This window comes from Telmatherina bonti (genome assembly GCF_933228915.1).
Source record: "Telmatherina bonti genome assembly, chromosome: 5".
NCBI lineage: Eukaryota > Metazoa > Chordata > Actinopteri > Atheriniformes > Telmatherinidae > Telmatherina > Telmatherina bonti.
This window is the reverse complement of record NC_136623.1, coordinates 22005427-22019485: the sequence shown is the minus strand read 5'-3', so window position 1 is coordinate 22019485 and position 14059 is coordinate 22005427. Positions and strand designations below refer to the sequence as shown.

Genomic DNA, 14059 nt, shown 5'->3' with positions numbered 1-14059 from the left:
AAAATATAAGCTGTTCACGGGAGTTTATGTGTTGCAAAGTGCTTTCCCATGCTGCTGTGTCATGCTCCCACTGAGGCTGGGGGGAAGGGAGGAGCTACTTGCCTCTTTTTTTCCCCTTACAGCTCACCAAACTGATGTAGAGATGTGGATGAGGATGTGGCATGAAGACGGGACAGTGGGAGGAGGGATGGGGGTGAGAAGGCCAGGTTTAGTGGGGCAAGAGGACTGAAGCTCTCATAAGAACTGGGGCTGGGCGCTGGGGGAAGGCATTTACACAAAGGTTTTGCAAGTCTATTGACACAATTGGGTAAGAAATTGCTGATTTGGAGCTGATGTTTTGAGGAGGAGGCTGTGGGGAGGCTGCCACTAACTAGATGGGAGTACAACATGCGGTTTAAGGAAGAAACATGTCTGCAGCTGAATCAGAGCTTAGTTAGGTAGGACATGTTAAGAAGAAATGACCCAGCTCAGAAATGAGTTCTCTCCACATGGCACTTCTGAGCAGCAAGTGTTTAAACTAACATCCTCCTTTCATCCTATCAGTTCCTCCTGACCTGTGCCGTCCTTCTGATTTACACAAAAACAACACAGTTGAGCAAAACAGCTTAATAGCTTCGGTCTTCTTTGTCCATCCCCAAACCCAGAAGTCTTACCTGGTCCTGGGAGCCCTGTTTCCTCTGCTCCCCGCTCTGGATGCTTCTCAGAAGGGACAGATCTGTGGGTGCTCTCTCCTGGCATGCTTCTCGCTGGCTGTCTCCGGCTCTGACGCAATAATAAACCATACAGCCAGAACCGACAAGGTGAACAGGGAGAGGGGGTGAAATGAAAGAAGAAAGGGAGGGGGGATCTGGATGCTCAGCGACCCAGCACTCAGATCTTCCCTGCAGCACGTGTCTGTCTATGTGTGTGTGTTTGTATGTAAGAGAGAATGAGGCAGACAGAGAGCGAAAGAGGGAGAATCAGAGATAGGAGCATCGGCTGGTCTCTCTCTGTGCTGCAGCGCAGTGATGCTGCTGCTGTGGGCGTGTGTTTTAAAGACCCATGATCCTGTTCATCTGAATATGTGTGTATGTGTGTGTTGATCTGAGAGGGAGCTGCAGTATCCTCTCTTGATGCCCAGTTCCTGCTTTGCTCCCTCCTCCTCCCTCTTTCCTATCCTCTCTGTATCTCTCTTCTTCACCCCCCCACCCCCCACCCCGCCCCACCCCCACTCCCTTCCTTTGCTTCCAGCCAGGCAATGACTGGATCTTGAGAGATGATGTCAGCAGATTTGTGCTGATCTCTCAGTGCTGCCCCCCCCAGCCTTGAAGGAAAGAAGCAGTACTGCAAAAACAAGAGTGGGTTTCACTTATCAAGGAAAGGTGGGGGATTTCAGGAAAACTAAACAGACAGAAGAAAAAGAAACCAAGAACAAAAAGAATCAAATGGACAGATGAGAAACCTGAAAGTGTAATCCTAATTAAGACATATTCTGTGAATCCTCCTCTGATTATGTCCTTGAGGAGTACACAGGGAGACATTTCCCCCGAGCTCAACAGCATCTGTCTGCCCTCCATCTTTAGCACTCAGCTTTAACCAACATCTAATTTCTAATAAAACTCAGAGGGATCTGCATATAAGAAAGCAGCTTATTAAATGGCATAAAACCAAATTCAAAATAAAACTCAATCCTTACTAAATCAATTTGGCTTCAGCATTAGGAAAAATAAATATGCAACAAGAACGCAGTTGTTCTTTTTAAAACAGTCCAAAAGAGAACTCTTTATTTTTCTAAAACTAACAAGCTTTCACTGAGGTGAAACATAGCTCATTGTGGAGTCAGTATTTTCAGTATTCTTGGTTCGTGTTGAATAGCAGATTCTGAATGACCTAATATTGTGTATCAGTCCTTTTGGGATCCATAAAAAAGACCATTACAATAGCCTCTGCTGGACATTAGAGCGGTACACCTAAGCTTTGGCAAACTTTTTGCACTCTGGCAGTCTCAAATGAAAGCATCTTGCATGTCTGGTCTTCTGTCACTTTCTCACTTTCTTTTCACTTCTTCTTAGTGTCTTGTCGTTTTTTGCAGAATCAGCTGTGGTGCGGTGCACAGTGGCGTAGTCGTTAGCACTGTGGCATCACTGTTCGATCCTCGGCTGAGGGAGGCTCGACTGGTGGCCTTTCTGTGTGGAGTTTGAATGTTCTTCCCATGTATGCGTAGGTTCTCTCCCAGTACTCCAGCTTCCTCCCACTATCCAAAGACAGCATGTTAGGTTAATTGGTTACTCTACATTGCCCATAGGAGTGAGTGTGAATGGTTGTTTGTCCTATTGTGTTGGTCCTGCGATGGACTGGCAGACCTGTCCAGAGTCTGCTGCTGGGATAGGCTCCAGCTCCCACATGACCCTTAACTGGATTTTATAAAAATAGAAAAAGGAATGAACTGTGGTATATATTCAAAATGGCCATTGTGTTGATGTCCAGTTGTTGGTGTCTGACACAGTGGCATCAAGTACCATCCAGCTATCAGATGATAAACTGGCCTGGGATGCTAAAACGCAACAGTGACACCAGAAATATGCGAAATGAATGTCAGTGTGCCACCAAAATGAGTCAGAAAAAGAACTTTAAGGTTGGAAACTCATGTAATATCACTTAAAACATGGCTGATCTTTTTCTAATTTTTGTCTAAACATCATACTGTAGCTATTTAGACGTGAATGTGGTTTTTGTATAAAGTATGTGTATTGCCATAGCATGGCATTCAGTGGTTTCCTTATTGGTGTAAAAGCTAAGTAATTCTGACTGCAGTCTGTTGGTTCTGTCGTTGGCATAGTTTGTCCCAGAAGGAGCTTGTGCAGGCGGAGCAACCCTTATGGGACTTTAAATGTTGAGATGATCCATTTAAATTTCAGAACGATTAAAAATTTTGTTGTGCATTTTCTATTCTTGTCTTACATTTTGTGATTTAAGGCAACATGTTTCAAGTAGAAAATTGTGTTTTGCTGGAATGAGTGTTCAGATCCAGAGTGGAAATTTGAGTTTTAAGTTGAAGGTTATATAATCCTAAATACTCAAGGTTTTCTGATGCCCCTACCTGAGCTGGAACATAACACAATAAGTCTTTCTGAGAATATTTTAGCTGCTTTTCAAGAGTAGATCTCACATACAAAGCAGCTGCACTGAAATACACAGCAGTGATCAAATATGATGATTTTTCACCTTAACAACAGTTCCCATAATCCCATCCTTCCACCTAGCAACACTTAGCTTTTGCAGAGACAGTCTTTTAAAAACAAGCATGTTTTGGGATTTTTTTTAACTCCTAAAAAATGCACAGTGATACTACTGATTTAACTAAAGGACAGTTTGGAAAAAAAAAAAAGAAGCAAGTTGAGTGGTATTTTACTTCAAGATGTTGCTTTAATCAGCTTTCTTGATGTTTTTTTTTCTCTTACAATGAAGTTTAAAGGCATATTTCCTCAGGTGCCAAGTTATCAACACTAAGTAGAGCAATAATAATACTTTAAAACTTGCTCTTGATCAAAGCAATGATATCATTGCATGTATGGTTTCGCTAAATTATTTCAATGCAACAAAATTGTTTGGCAAGTTGCATTGTTTAAAATGAAGGGATTCTAAAAAAAATCCTTTTCAGAAATAGGAAGCGAGGAGGTAACTGTATGACAGGATTACGCAGCTTCCCAGCAGTGTTAAACAATGTACAAGGATCTACATTATGCCATAGAAAAGGATTTGTCAAGCTAATTTAAGCTTTGAATAATATTTAGGGGGAAAACAAATAGATAGGGGGACAGCAGCACTGAGCCAAGTGATGAGCAATGGTTATTTCCGTGGCAACCTAAAACTTCTCATGACAGGGTGCCAGCTCAGCAGAGGAGACTGCCGAGTTACTGGAGGCCGTTTAATAGACTGTGCAAAACACACAACCCCCTAAAATACAGCTGCTCACACACAGAGAAGAGCTGCCTGATTTTTTTTTTACATCATTTTATGGCCAAAAACATTCTTAAGAAATATAATAGCAAAATATCCATATAAAACTAAAAACAATCCATTGAAAACTACTAAATCACTCTTTTGCCTTCTTTTTTGGCAAAAGAATTATATTCAAAACATGAAAATATGAAGGAAGTGTAAACATTACACATAAACCCCATTTATTTACCAGTCAGTAATAATTTTACCAGCTGACAACAACTCACCATGTTATCATAACTCTATTGTCACCATAATATAGATATATCATTCTTTAAATATCATTATAACAGTTTACGGTGTTATATCATGACACACTTACAGAAAAAAGACAAAAGAAAAGCCTGGGAAGTTTGTCTGAGTTCTCATCCCATCCACCAATCAGCTCTGCCTCTCCAAACAGCAGAGCTGGAGGAGCTGGTTTATACATATGGTGCCACATACAGCTTACCTGATGTACTGGCAACAATCAAGTTTCCTTTCTTACCTTTTGAAAAAAGTCTGACTTCCGTGCACACAGCTAATGCATCACGAGATACTAGCTATGACTAAGGAATATTGTACTGGAAGTGATGTCAAGGGCCTTTTTCCAACACTCCATTAGTCGATCCATTAATGTGGCAGTAAAGAACTAGATGCAATATCTGGGGATAATATAATAGCTTATCACAATGATGCTTGTTGCCACATGTCTTTTCATGCATCATCTGGCTATTTGCATTTACTTTCTTGTCTGTGCCTTGATTCTTGTTTGGTTTCTTTTTTCTCACTTAGCAGCCACTGATGGTTGGATGCTGCAGCAGCACATGTTGATGTGTAAGCAGTTTCAGGTCAGCATCTCTGAATCGAGCCATGTTTCTGTGCCAAGGCTTTCTCACAAGCAAAAAGACATCATTTTAAAATTAACATTACAATTTGCTGTACTTTCATCTTGCAACAAATCACAAGTCCTCTTATGAATAAAACATTCTAACATTGCTGTCAACAAAGCTGTCATGAATCCTGATCTTAATATCCAAAAATACAGCAGTTGATCAACAACAGACATCTGCCAACTGGCCTTCACATAAAGCATGAAGCATCTTGTCTAAATACCCAAAAGCAACCTAATTCACCGGGTCCAAACTGCACACTCTTAAAGGAAATTTGAGCTTAATGACATGTTGTGAGAAGACACAAGAACTGGCAATAGAACAATTTATTCCATCAAAAAGTTGACAAACATTCACATAGATAAGTTATTCAGATCCATTCATGTCCTGATCTTAAGTATGTTTTGAGCATAATTCCACAAATCACACCGTCTGCTTTTAAATCAGTCACAGATGTAAAGAATTTAGCAGATCAACTCGATGTTGTTTATTTCCGTCTCCAAAACGCTTTACTTGTCATCACTATGGAAACAGGAAAAACCCCACATGTTGCCAAGGAAACCAGAGTCAAAATATGTTTTTTTTTTCCCTATTTCTTGCATTTCCATACTGCAATGCTGCTCAGTTTCAGCGTGTGTACGTAGGTGGATGTGTGTATTCCCTGTGGTCCCGTTTAACAGGGAAGGCTCTGATTTAGCTGAGCCTGCAATTGTCCCTCTGTTCACTTGGCCATATCTTCAGCCACGGCCTTCCCCATTTTAGTCTTCAGGTAGGCTAGTTTCTGCCACTCTGTCTTCAGCTCCAGCCACTCATAATACGGCACCTGTGAGAGAAAATACAGCAAAGTGACTAGGCGGACATAAAAAAAAAAAGGGACATAGGCTGGGACATGTGTGGACAGGAGTTGAAACGTGCTGAAACACTGCAAACCTTAGATGACAGTGAAGCTACTAGCGACTAAGGAGATTGTCCTAGATGAGAAAGAGACAAAGCTTGGATTGGCCTAGATGAGGCAGAGCTGCGGCTGGAGCTCTATTTATACCACAGACTGCAGCGTGGCCCACCTGACTCGCAGCTCTACAAAAGTATTAGGTCCATTGTGTGCATGTTAAAGCTTCGAGATGCAGCAGCCACAGTTGTGCTTCTCTGCCTTTGTATTCCTCCAGACTGCAGCGAACAAGTGTTTAAAGTAGCTTAAGTTTGCATGTAAATATTCCAGCGCTACACTCTGCATCACCTCCACTGTGATGAAGCCAGCCAACTGAAGATGTCGCTTCATCATGACAAAACGGCCCAGGAGGTCCCTACTCTTGGAGCCAAAATTTGGGAAATCCCAACCCAAGAACGCTAGCCTAAAATATAAACAGAAGATAATTAAATATTTTTAGACACCTAAAACAAAAGCATCTCTGCAAAATTCAAAGGCAAAAAAAACGCAAAACTTTTTACAGATAAATCCTAGGTAGTCCCCCCGCATGACTCACCGCCGCGCCCCTGCGGGTAAATCCTGATTTCCTCCTCCACTTTGTAAATGAGGGGCTTTTAGCATTGATATGTCAATTGGCTTGTTTTCAGCATCAACCACCATCTCGCCATCTGATTAAGAATGATGTGTGAGATGTTTAAATAAAAAACATGAAAATGTTTTAATACAGATTATACATGTACTGACAACACTGCCCTCCCTTACCAATAGTCCATCCATACACAGTGTCAACACGAGCACGGAGGGCCTCTGTCTTCCCACCCACCAAACCCTGCAAGGCCTCTTTTAGACTGCTCTGCAGGACAGACAGGGGGGAGGTGTTGACTGGAACAGACAGGACACTGGGAGAGGATGCAGTATCTGAAGAACTTGGATGCTCCAAGTGCAGAGTGGCTCTGATATGCAACAGCTTCAGTTTGTAGTTCTCCACTCGAGCTGGGCTGCCCTCTGCAGAAAGAAAAGAGAGGATGTTTTAGGAATCAAAGAAATGCTTTATGTCAGTGAAAAACAGAACTCTGCTGCCATCTACTGGACAACAGCGAGACTTACACGGCTAAAGGGAACAACAGAAGTATCTTCATGACTGTGAAAATTTAGTATTCCTAAAGAGATATTATTGTTTTTCTTTCATCTTCCTTTATAAACATTCCAATAATCTGAACAAAGTGTGCACAGGTTTACTTTTTTCACAACAAGTTTGAGTTTTCTTTTCTTTCTGACTGTTGTGGTTGCTCTTAAAATGACCGGTTCCAGTGAACTTTTATATTTAAGGCTGATTTAAAGACACAAATTGCTGCTTGATTGGGCTTTTTTTCCACTGAAAGACAAATTAATTGACTCATTATTTAAAAAGCGGTTGTTTTTTTTTTTTAGCTTCATCTCAACTCACAAATTGAGAATGGGGTACATTTGATCCTTTTTGCAATATGCATGCAATATGAGCTTAACCACACCGAGTGTACTAAGTGTGTAAGTATTTATGCATATCATTCATTACTTGTAAAAAGGGAAATAAGAAAGCAAAATGATGACAAGCACATCCAGCCACATCTCTCACCTGACAGTTTGTTGACATGATTTTGCTGTGTAAGCGGAATGAGGTAGTGGGGCTTGGCCTGCTGTAACACACACAGAGACCAAACTACATCCGTCTGCAGAAAAGGCTCCAAGCTTGTGAGAGACTCCTCCAACACGACGTGAGCCTTCATGCAAAATGGGACAAAGAGAAAACATACATTTATGGTATTAAGTGAAACCAACTGTTCTCCCTCTACAACGACCTTCTAACATCATTAGTACCTTGCTGAAAAACTCTTCTTCTTTGCGGGGTTGGAATCCTAGTCTGGCAAAAGTCATGAGCAGATTGCAGAGCTGAAGAGGGCTGTACTTGTTACTGTTTGCTGCGTAGTGCTGATGAAGACATACAGCGATAATTACCAAGGTGGATGGGCTTGTTAGAATGTTACTGAATCAGAGGCAGTCTTGTGTGATACTAACCTCAGTGAAGGCCTCAAAGAGAGGGATGTGGAGCCATTTGAGGAAGCCCAGTGATTTAGCACAGCGTGTGACATCAGCGGAGCTGAGATCAGGGATTCTGGGTAACAGCTCGTTGGCCATTCGTTGAAAAACCTGAGTATGATGAAAATTCAGCTTCCCTATAGAAGGACAGCAACAAACGTCCGTCAGTGTTACAGATACTTTTACTTGGCAGTAATCTCCACTCAGTCTTGGTATAACTAACTTGGAATGAAGTAACAACCTATTTTTGTTAACCACTATTATTTAGTTATTACTGTACCGTATGCAAAAGCCATATCCAGTATGAGAGGAGTGGTGAACTCTGATGAGGGTTTCTGGAGGAGGTGGTAGGACAGAGCTCTGAGTAGTGGAACACTTCTGCGACTCTGAGCTGCCAAAGATACACACACTTTGCGAATCTCTTCCGCTGAAAATGTTTCAGCAAGCTCCAAGGCCTTCAAGAGAAGCAGACACAAAGGTCTCAGTATAGTCTGGGTTTATGGAGAAATAGCATCAACATTTACTGACTTCAAAATAGGTACAAAGTTTAGGTATGTGTATTTCATACTTTAACTTCTCATTAAAACATTTAATTAAGACAATGACTGCTTCAACTCCAATGATACCTTGTCTTCAAGTCTGTCCAGTAAAGTCGGTGACATGTGTTCTCCTTTGGATATCAATGCACTGACGGTTTTGGCATCAGCTATTTCAGTCCAGCGGAGCTCTAGTTGCTTTAATGCAGAGCTCACTATTGCTGCGTCTTGCGGTGCTTTCCGTGCCGCTCCCCAGTCTGCCAGGTAGCCCAGCTGCTTGTATGTTAGCCTGCGGATCCTCCACGTGACCTCTGTCTGGACAGAGTTTAGCACTGCATCGGTAGGTGGTACGCCCATAATCCAGAGAGTCCGTAAAACAGTCACTAGGTTGCCGTTCCACACCGAAGACACCTAAAGTGATGATGAATACATGACAATACTTGATGTCTTTTTACCTACACAGTGATTCTATTGGCTCATCTTAATGTGATAAATCTTACATACCTGTCGAGATAACGTTTTCATCATATCCTGCAGCCTTGAATCTATCAGCAGCTCTGGTTCCCGAAACTTCTCCTTGGTTTTCAGCACCAAAAGAGTCCATTTAATCAGGGCAGAGGCAGCTTGATTGCCGTTTCCTCCATACTGCTCCCAAGCCAATAGGATGTCTTCTGGTGCTGCTGCCTCTTCCATAGACACATCCACCTGGGACCGTGTGGGCGCAGTTGGAAACAGGTCTTCCTTGGTAACTGTTCTTTCACACATCAACCTTTCTGTGACCCATGGCCAGCCCTTAGCTCTGTGCATCTCTGCAGCGCCAACTCCAAGCGCAGGCAGACGGGTGGCTGCAGGTGCTGAAGAGGACGACCTGCAAATCACGAGGGCACATCTGCCCAGAAGGCGGCCAGCCATTGGGTCTGAGAGAAAAAAAGAAGCCTCAGGCAAAAGAGGAAGGGGCAAGTTTCTCACAGTTCAGCAGCTGGTGTCCCCATCTACAGGAGCCACATAAGACACCATTAACTGTGGTTTAGGAACATCATAGCAATAAGCTTTTGGCAGTTACACGTTGTCAAATATCCAGCATCAGGTGAAGCGAAGGCTGAAATGACCGAGATCCAGTTAACCAGGAATTACACGTTGTGTAACCAGAATTTACAAACCTGTGATAAACAATGCTGCAGCAGCATGAAGCCCGGCAGAGCATACTGCTGCAATTGTGACAAACAGCTCTTGTTTTCTAAAGAAACATCTCCTCCTAGAGTTACGGACTGATCGCGCAGAAGATGTTGCTGTTCTTGTCATGTAACGTAAAATCCTGACCTTGTCGTGGAAACGAACCGGCGCAGGGAAACGACGCTCAGTAACGTCCCTTTATGCCTTTTCTGAACCGGAAGAGTTTTACTTTCAAACTAACAACGTTAAGAAACTAGAAACTAAGCCCGCTGTCATATTTACACGACACTTACCTTAATTTAAAGATATGTTTGACCAAATGTTGTCACATGGGGAGCTGTCAGAGGTTGTCGCAGGAAACTGACGTCAAGACAAGTCGTCACGTGATCTGCGGACGCTGCTGCAATTCGCTAAAATGTTCTTTTCCCAAAGACGATAGATAGATAGATAGATAGATAGATAGATAGATAGATAGATAGATAGATAGATAGATAGATAGATGAAAAATTGCACGCGCAAGAATGATTTCATATTTCGCCGAAGTGCCATTTAAACTATATTGGTATTTAAATTGCAATAAGACTTGTGAGATTACAGATTAAAAGGAGCAGGAACACTGGTGTATATCTTCTATGTTTAAAATATGCTAAATTTATGCTATGATTGGCTGATCAGTATGATCGACCCCTGGAATGTCAGAGGTCAGAGGTGCCATTAGTCTGTGTCGGCCTGCCGTCGGGTTGGCATCTCATATTTGTCTTCACTTTTTTTGCAGACTTTGCTTACCTGACCTTTTATTTGTTTACTGTCTTGGGCAATTCCAGCGTTATGGATGTTGCGTTCAGATAGAAAATTAGAAAATAAACTAAACATTGACGAGCCATTGATTTGAATTAGAAAATTGAATATACATATTTTAGTTACCCTTATTGGGATGAAGATAAGCCTGCAATTTGAAATGTTTTGACCCTTTGGATTTTGAGAGACATGACAAATTATCTAGTGTTATGGATGTTACAAAATAGACAAGCTTTTCAGACTCACTAAACAAATGATGAAAACTCAGTGAATGTTTCTTTTGAAGACTGACATGTTTAATATAATTTTGTAGGGAAAGGTTTGAGGTACCCAAGAAACACATTTAAGAAAACCTTGTTTTTTATGTTAAGGAAAGAATTACAAAAATGTGCTGCTACGGATGTTACATTTTTGCGTTATGGATGTTACACTTCTGAGATAGACAAAAGACATTGTCTTAAAATAGAGCTTTAACTACATTTTTTTCCCTTCAGTAGCCAATTTAAAGAGTCAAACTACTCTGGTAGTAAAGGCTACTTTCAGAAGAAAGGCTACTTTACTTTAGGAAAAACTATTTGTTTCCCATTCAAACAGAAAGCACATAGGAAGTAATGTTTCACCACACATTTGCTGAATCTACTGTCACCATTTTCTTCAGTGTGTCTTTATAAGCAATACGTGGGCATTTATTTGTCGAGAACATAATTTGGTGATTTGTATGTTGTTGTTTCTTCAAGAAAAAAACAAAATTCATGAAATTGTGGATGAAATAAGAAAGCACATTAAAGGGCAACAAACTGTTTTACTACCACAACACTTCAGATGTTGTATAAAAGTCCAACTCATTGAGCCTGGACTGATTCAGAGAAGGTATCTCCCTCTTGTCCATGAGGACTGAGCTGTCTGACAGTCTGATGAAAACTGATCCAGGCCTTGTCCTCTTTTGGCACATGAGGCTAGATTTTGGGTGACCAAACACTGCCTGTTAGATTTGTTTATTGTAAAACTGATTAGGAGACAGCCTTCACAAAATGTTTGCAACTGTTCTTCTCAGAGGGGACAGGTGGGAGGTTTCTGGCAGGATTAGCCACTTGACTGACTTCCTGACCAATCCTTCTGAGAAGACGACATTTTCTAACTCTCTCTCTTACTAATACCCGAACTCTTTCTGCCTCTTTCTTTGACTGGGTCCTCTTTTTAGTTTCCCTCTCTTTCCTTTCCCTCACACTCTCTTTTTATTTAAAAGCATCATTCTTTTTTCTTTTCCTGTATGCCTTCTGGCGTTCTGCGCCTGTTTTGGACATGCTGAAATTAAATAAAAATGCATGTGTTTATAATGCGCTTTTTATTATTATTATTATTATTATTATTATCATTACACAATAAAATACCACAACAATGACAGTAATATTAACATTATTTTGTTGTTGCATATTTCCCCGCCTACCTGTCCTGTTGTTATTTAGGATGCGCCCGCAGGTATCACGGCCAGGCTGGGTGGGTCTGACGCACAGCTTTCCACGTCAACTACTGTGTCGAAAATCACTTTTACTTTTTTTTTTTTCTCATTTCTAAACAGAACTGCAGTCAATTACCTGTCTACGTTTCGGTGTGTCTGTGTGAGTCGTGTAGACGTGCAGCTGCCAAGAGGATTTACTGCGGAAAGAAACGTGCACTTTGACATTTGATGCTCTGAGCGCAATAGACTGAGAGCCTCACTCCCCTCTATAGCGAGCAATGCGCTTATATTTCAGTATTTTTTCAAAACGACCAACTAGCAGGTAAACCTGTATCTAGATGATAGATAAAATGATTCAGTGTTTGTATGGTAAGATTTATCGTATGAGCCTGCAACCTGATGACTGTTGATCTGTCATTCATATCAAGTTAATTCTAACACCAGATAGCAGGAAATGTCAGTTTATAAAAACAAACTAGTCTTACAATAAAAACAACAATACCAACCGACTAATAACCAGATTAAAGCACACGCGAGATAGTTTACTGTGAGGCGGCTTGTGCTTCTAAAACACTCGGATTGTTTAAAAAAATCTCTACCGTAATCTACATTGCGTTGTCCAAATATGTCACTCGAAGACACAAATTATTATAAAATGTTACATGAACAATTCTCACAACTATATGGTTGTATGCGAGAAGTTAAAAGACCAGGAGACACATAAAACCGTGGCAGCGTGAAGCGCAACTGAGTACAAACTCAACTAAGTGACAGCAAGCTGTCAGCACCTATGTCAGTGATGAATAACGTCCATAAAGGGAACATCCGTAACGGGACATAAAAAAAATAAATACATTTAAAAAAAGTAAGACCAGGGTGACAAATTGTTGCTAATATGTCATCTTCCTAAAAGTTAGCTTTGCTAAGAAAGTTTGGTTGAGATTACTTTCCAAATGGATGTTTTATAAAAACTTTTCCTTAAAAACGTTATGGATGTGACATGAGCTGTCCTATAAATGAGCATCATTACAGCACATTCCGGTTACCAATGAGAAGACAAAAAAATCACAAATGATTGTACAATATTGATAGAACAACCCTTACTGATAAAAAAAAAAAAAAAAAAAAGAGGTTAGAAGACGTCTGGAGGTGATTTTCTTATTGCCCTTCTGGCCTTTTAGAAAGACATACAATTTGTTACATTGAAAATAAATTGTTACATTAGGACATCTCCTTGTTATAGTTAGGAAAAACATATTTGCATGACTATTATGATCAAAAGTATTTCTGCCCTAAAAATATAGACCTTGATTATATACTTTAAATAGGTTTTATTTTAAATTTGGTTACTTTTTTCATGGTGAGGTTGACATTAGCATAGAATTGCCCTCTTAAATATGTCTGGTAGTCATAGAAATGGTTTATGTTATTTTTTCAGCAAATATTCTGGAGTTTCTGTGGATACCACATTACTGTGACGTCGCTGTTTACAGTTCTGCAGGATTGTGGTGCTCTTGCTATGAAAAATAAAACTGAGCTGCGGTTTTCTTGTATATTTTTATATTTGTCACGTTTGCAATATGATTATTTACAAGATCAGGACTGAGACTATTAAATGTAAAGATTGTGAATTTGTAGAATGAGCAAAATGGACTAAATGTGTCAGTAGTTCCCACCAATGTGTCTGCAATGTCATGTTAGTACTCTGGTTTTTCGAATCTTTGTGGATTAGTTTCAGTATTTCTCAATCGTACACACCGCCATGCATAAGATGTGTTCCTACTCTTAACACACACAATATAGATGAATGAACTTTCTCATAAAGTTTCTTGCAAGCCTGTAAACGTGCCTTAATTTTTTCAGGTGTGTTAAAATAAGAGTTACTGCTGAAACCTTCAGGGCAGTGTGGGTCATGAGGACCTGACTGGTTTAGTTCACATAGTATAGGAGCCTCCACATATATGGTGACTGGTTAAATTCCGAGGTCTCTCTGACCTAATATTTCTTATTCTGTACAATTAAAAAAAAAAAAAAAAAAAAAAAAAAAAAGAAAAATAAAAAGTATACATGGCCCTGCTGGACCTCTGTCCAGCTGGATACATGGTGTTTAACTGTAATTTTTAGACTGAACTGGCTTTGAGTGTTTTAGTTTTCTTATACTTAGTGTGCATTAGTTCAGTTTGTCAAGTCAATTATGATCATTACAGGTAAAACTACTGTATTGTTGAACTGGACA

The 14059-nt window shown here is 40.5% G+C and overlaps 1 protein-coding gene across 3 annotated transcripts; it reads right to left on the bottom strand.

The window, feature by feature from the left end:
• Positions 1-5164: 5164 nt before the first annotated feature.
• tbrg4 (transforming growth factor beta regulator 4) lies at positions 5165-9937 on the bottom strand (the record flags this gene model as incomplete). Of its 3 annotated transcripts, none has more annotated exons than XM_079241448.1 (11): positions 5165-5676; positions 6091-6205; positions 6338-6449; positions 6544-6786; positions 7397-7541; positions 7639-7749; positions 7837-7994; positions 8138-8312; positions 8484-8804; positions 8898-9310; positions 9860-9937. In XM_079241448.1, 10 exons carry the CDS (start codon positions 9303-9305, stop codon positions 5575-5577), a joined length of 1890 nt encoding a protein of 629 aa, XP_079097574.1. In that variant the 3' UTR covers positions 5165-5574. The 3 variants fall into 3 exon arrangements, with proteins under 3 accessions (XP_079097574.1, XP_079097575.1, XP_079097573.1); XM_079241449.1 differs by having other exon boundaries at positions 8898-9385; positions 9860-9909; XM_079241447.1 differs by lacking the exon at positions 9860-9937 and adding an exon at positions 9554-9695.
• Between the last annotated feature and the right edge of the window lie 4122 nt (positions 9938-14059).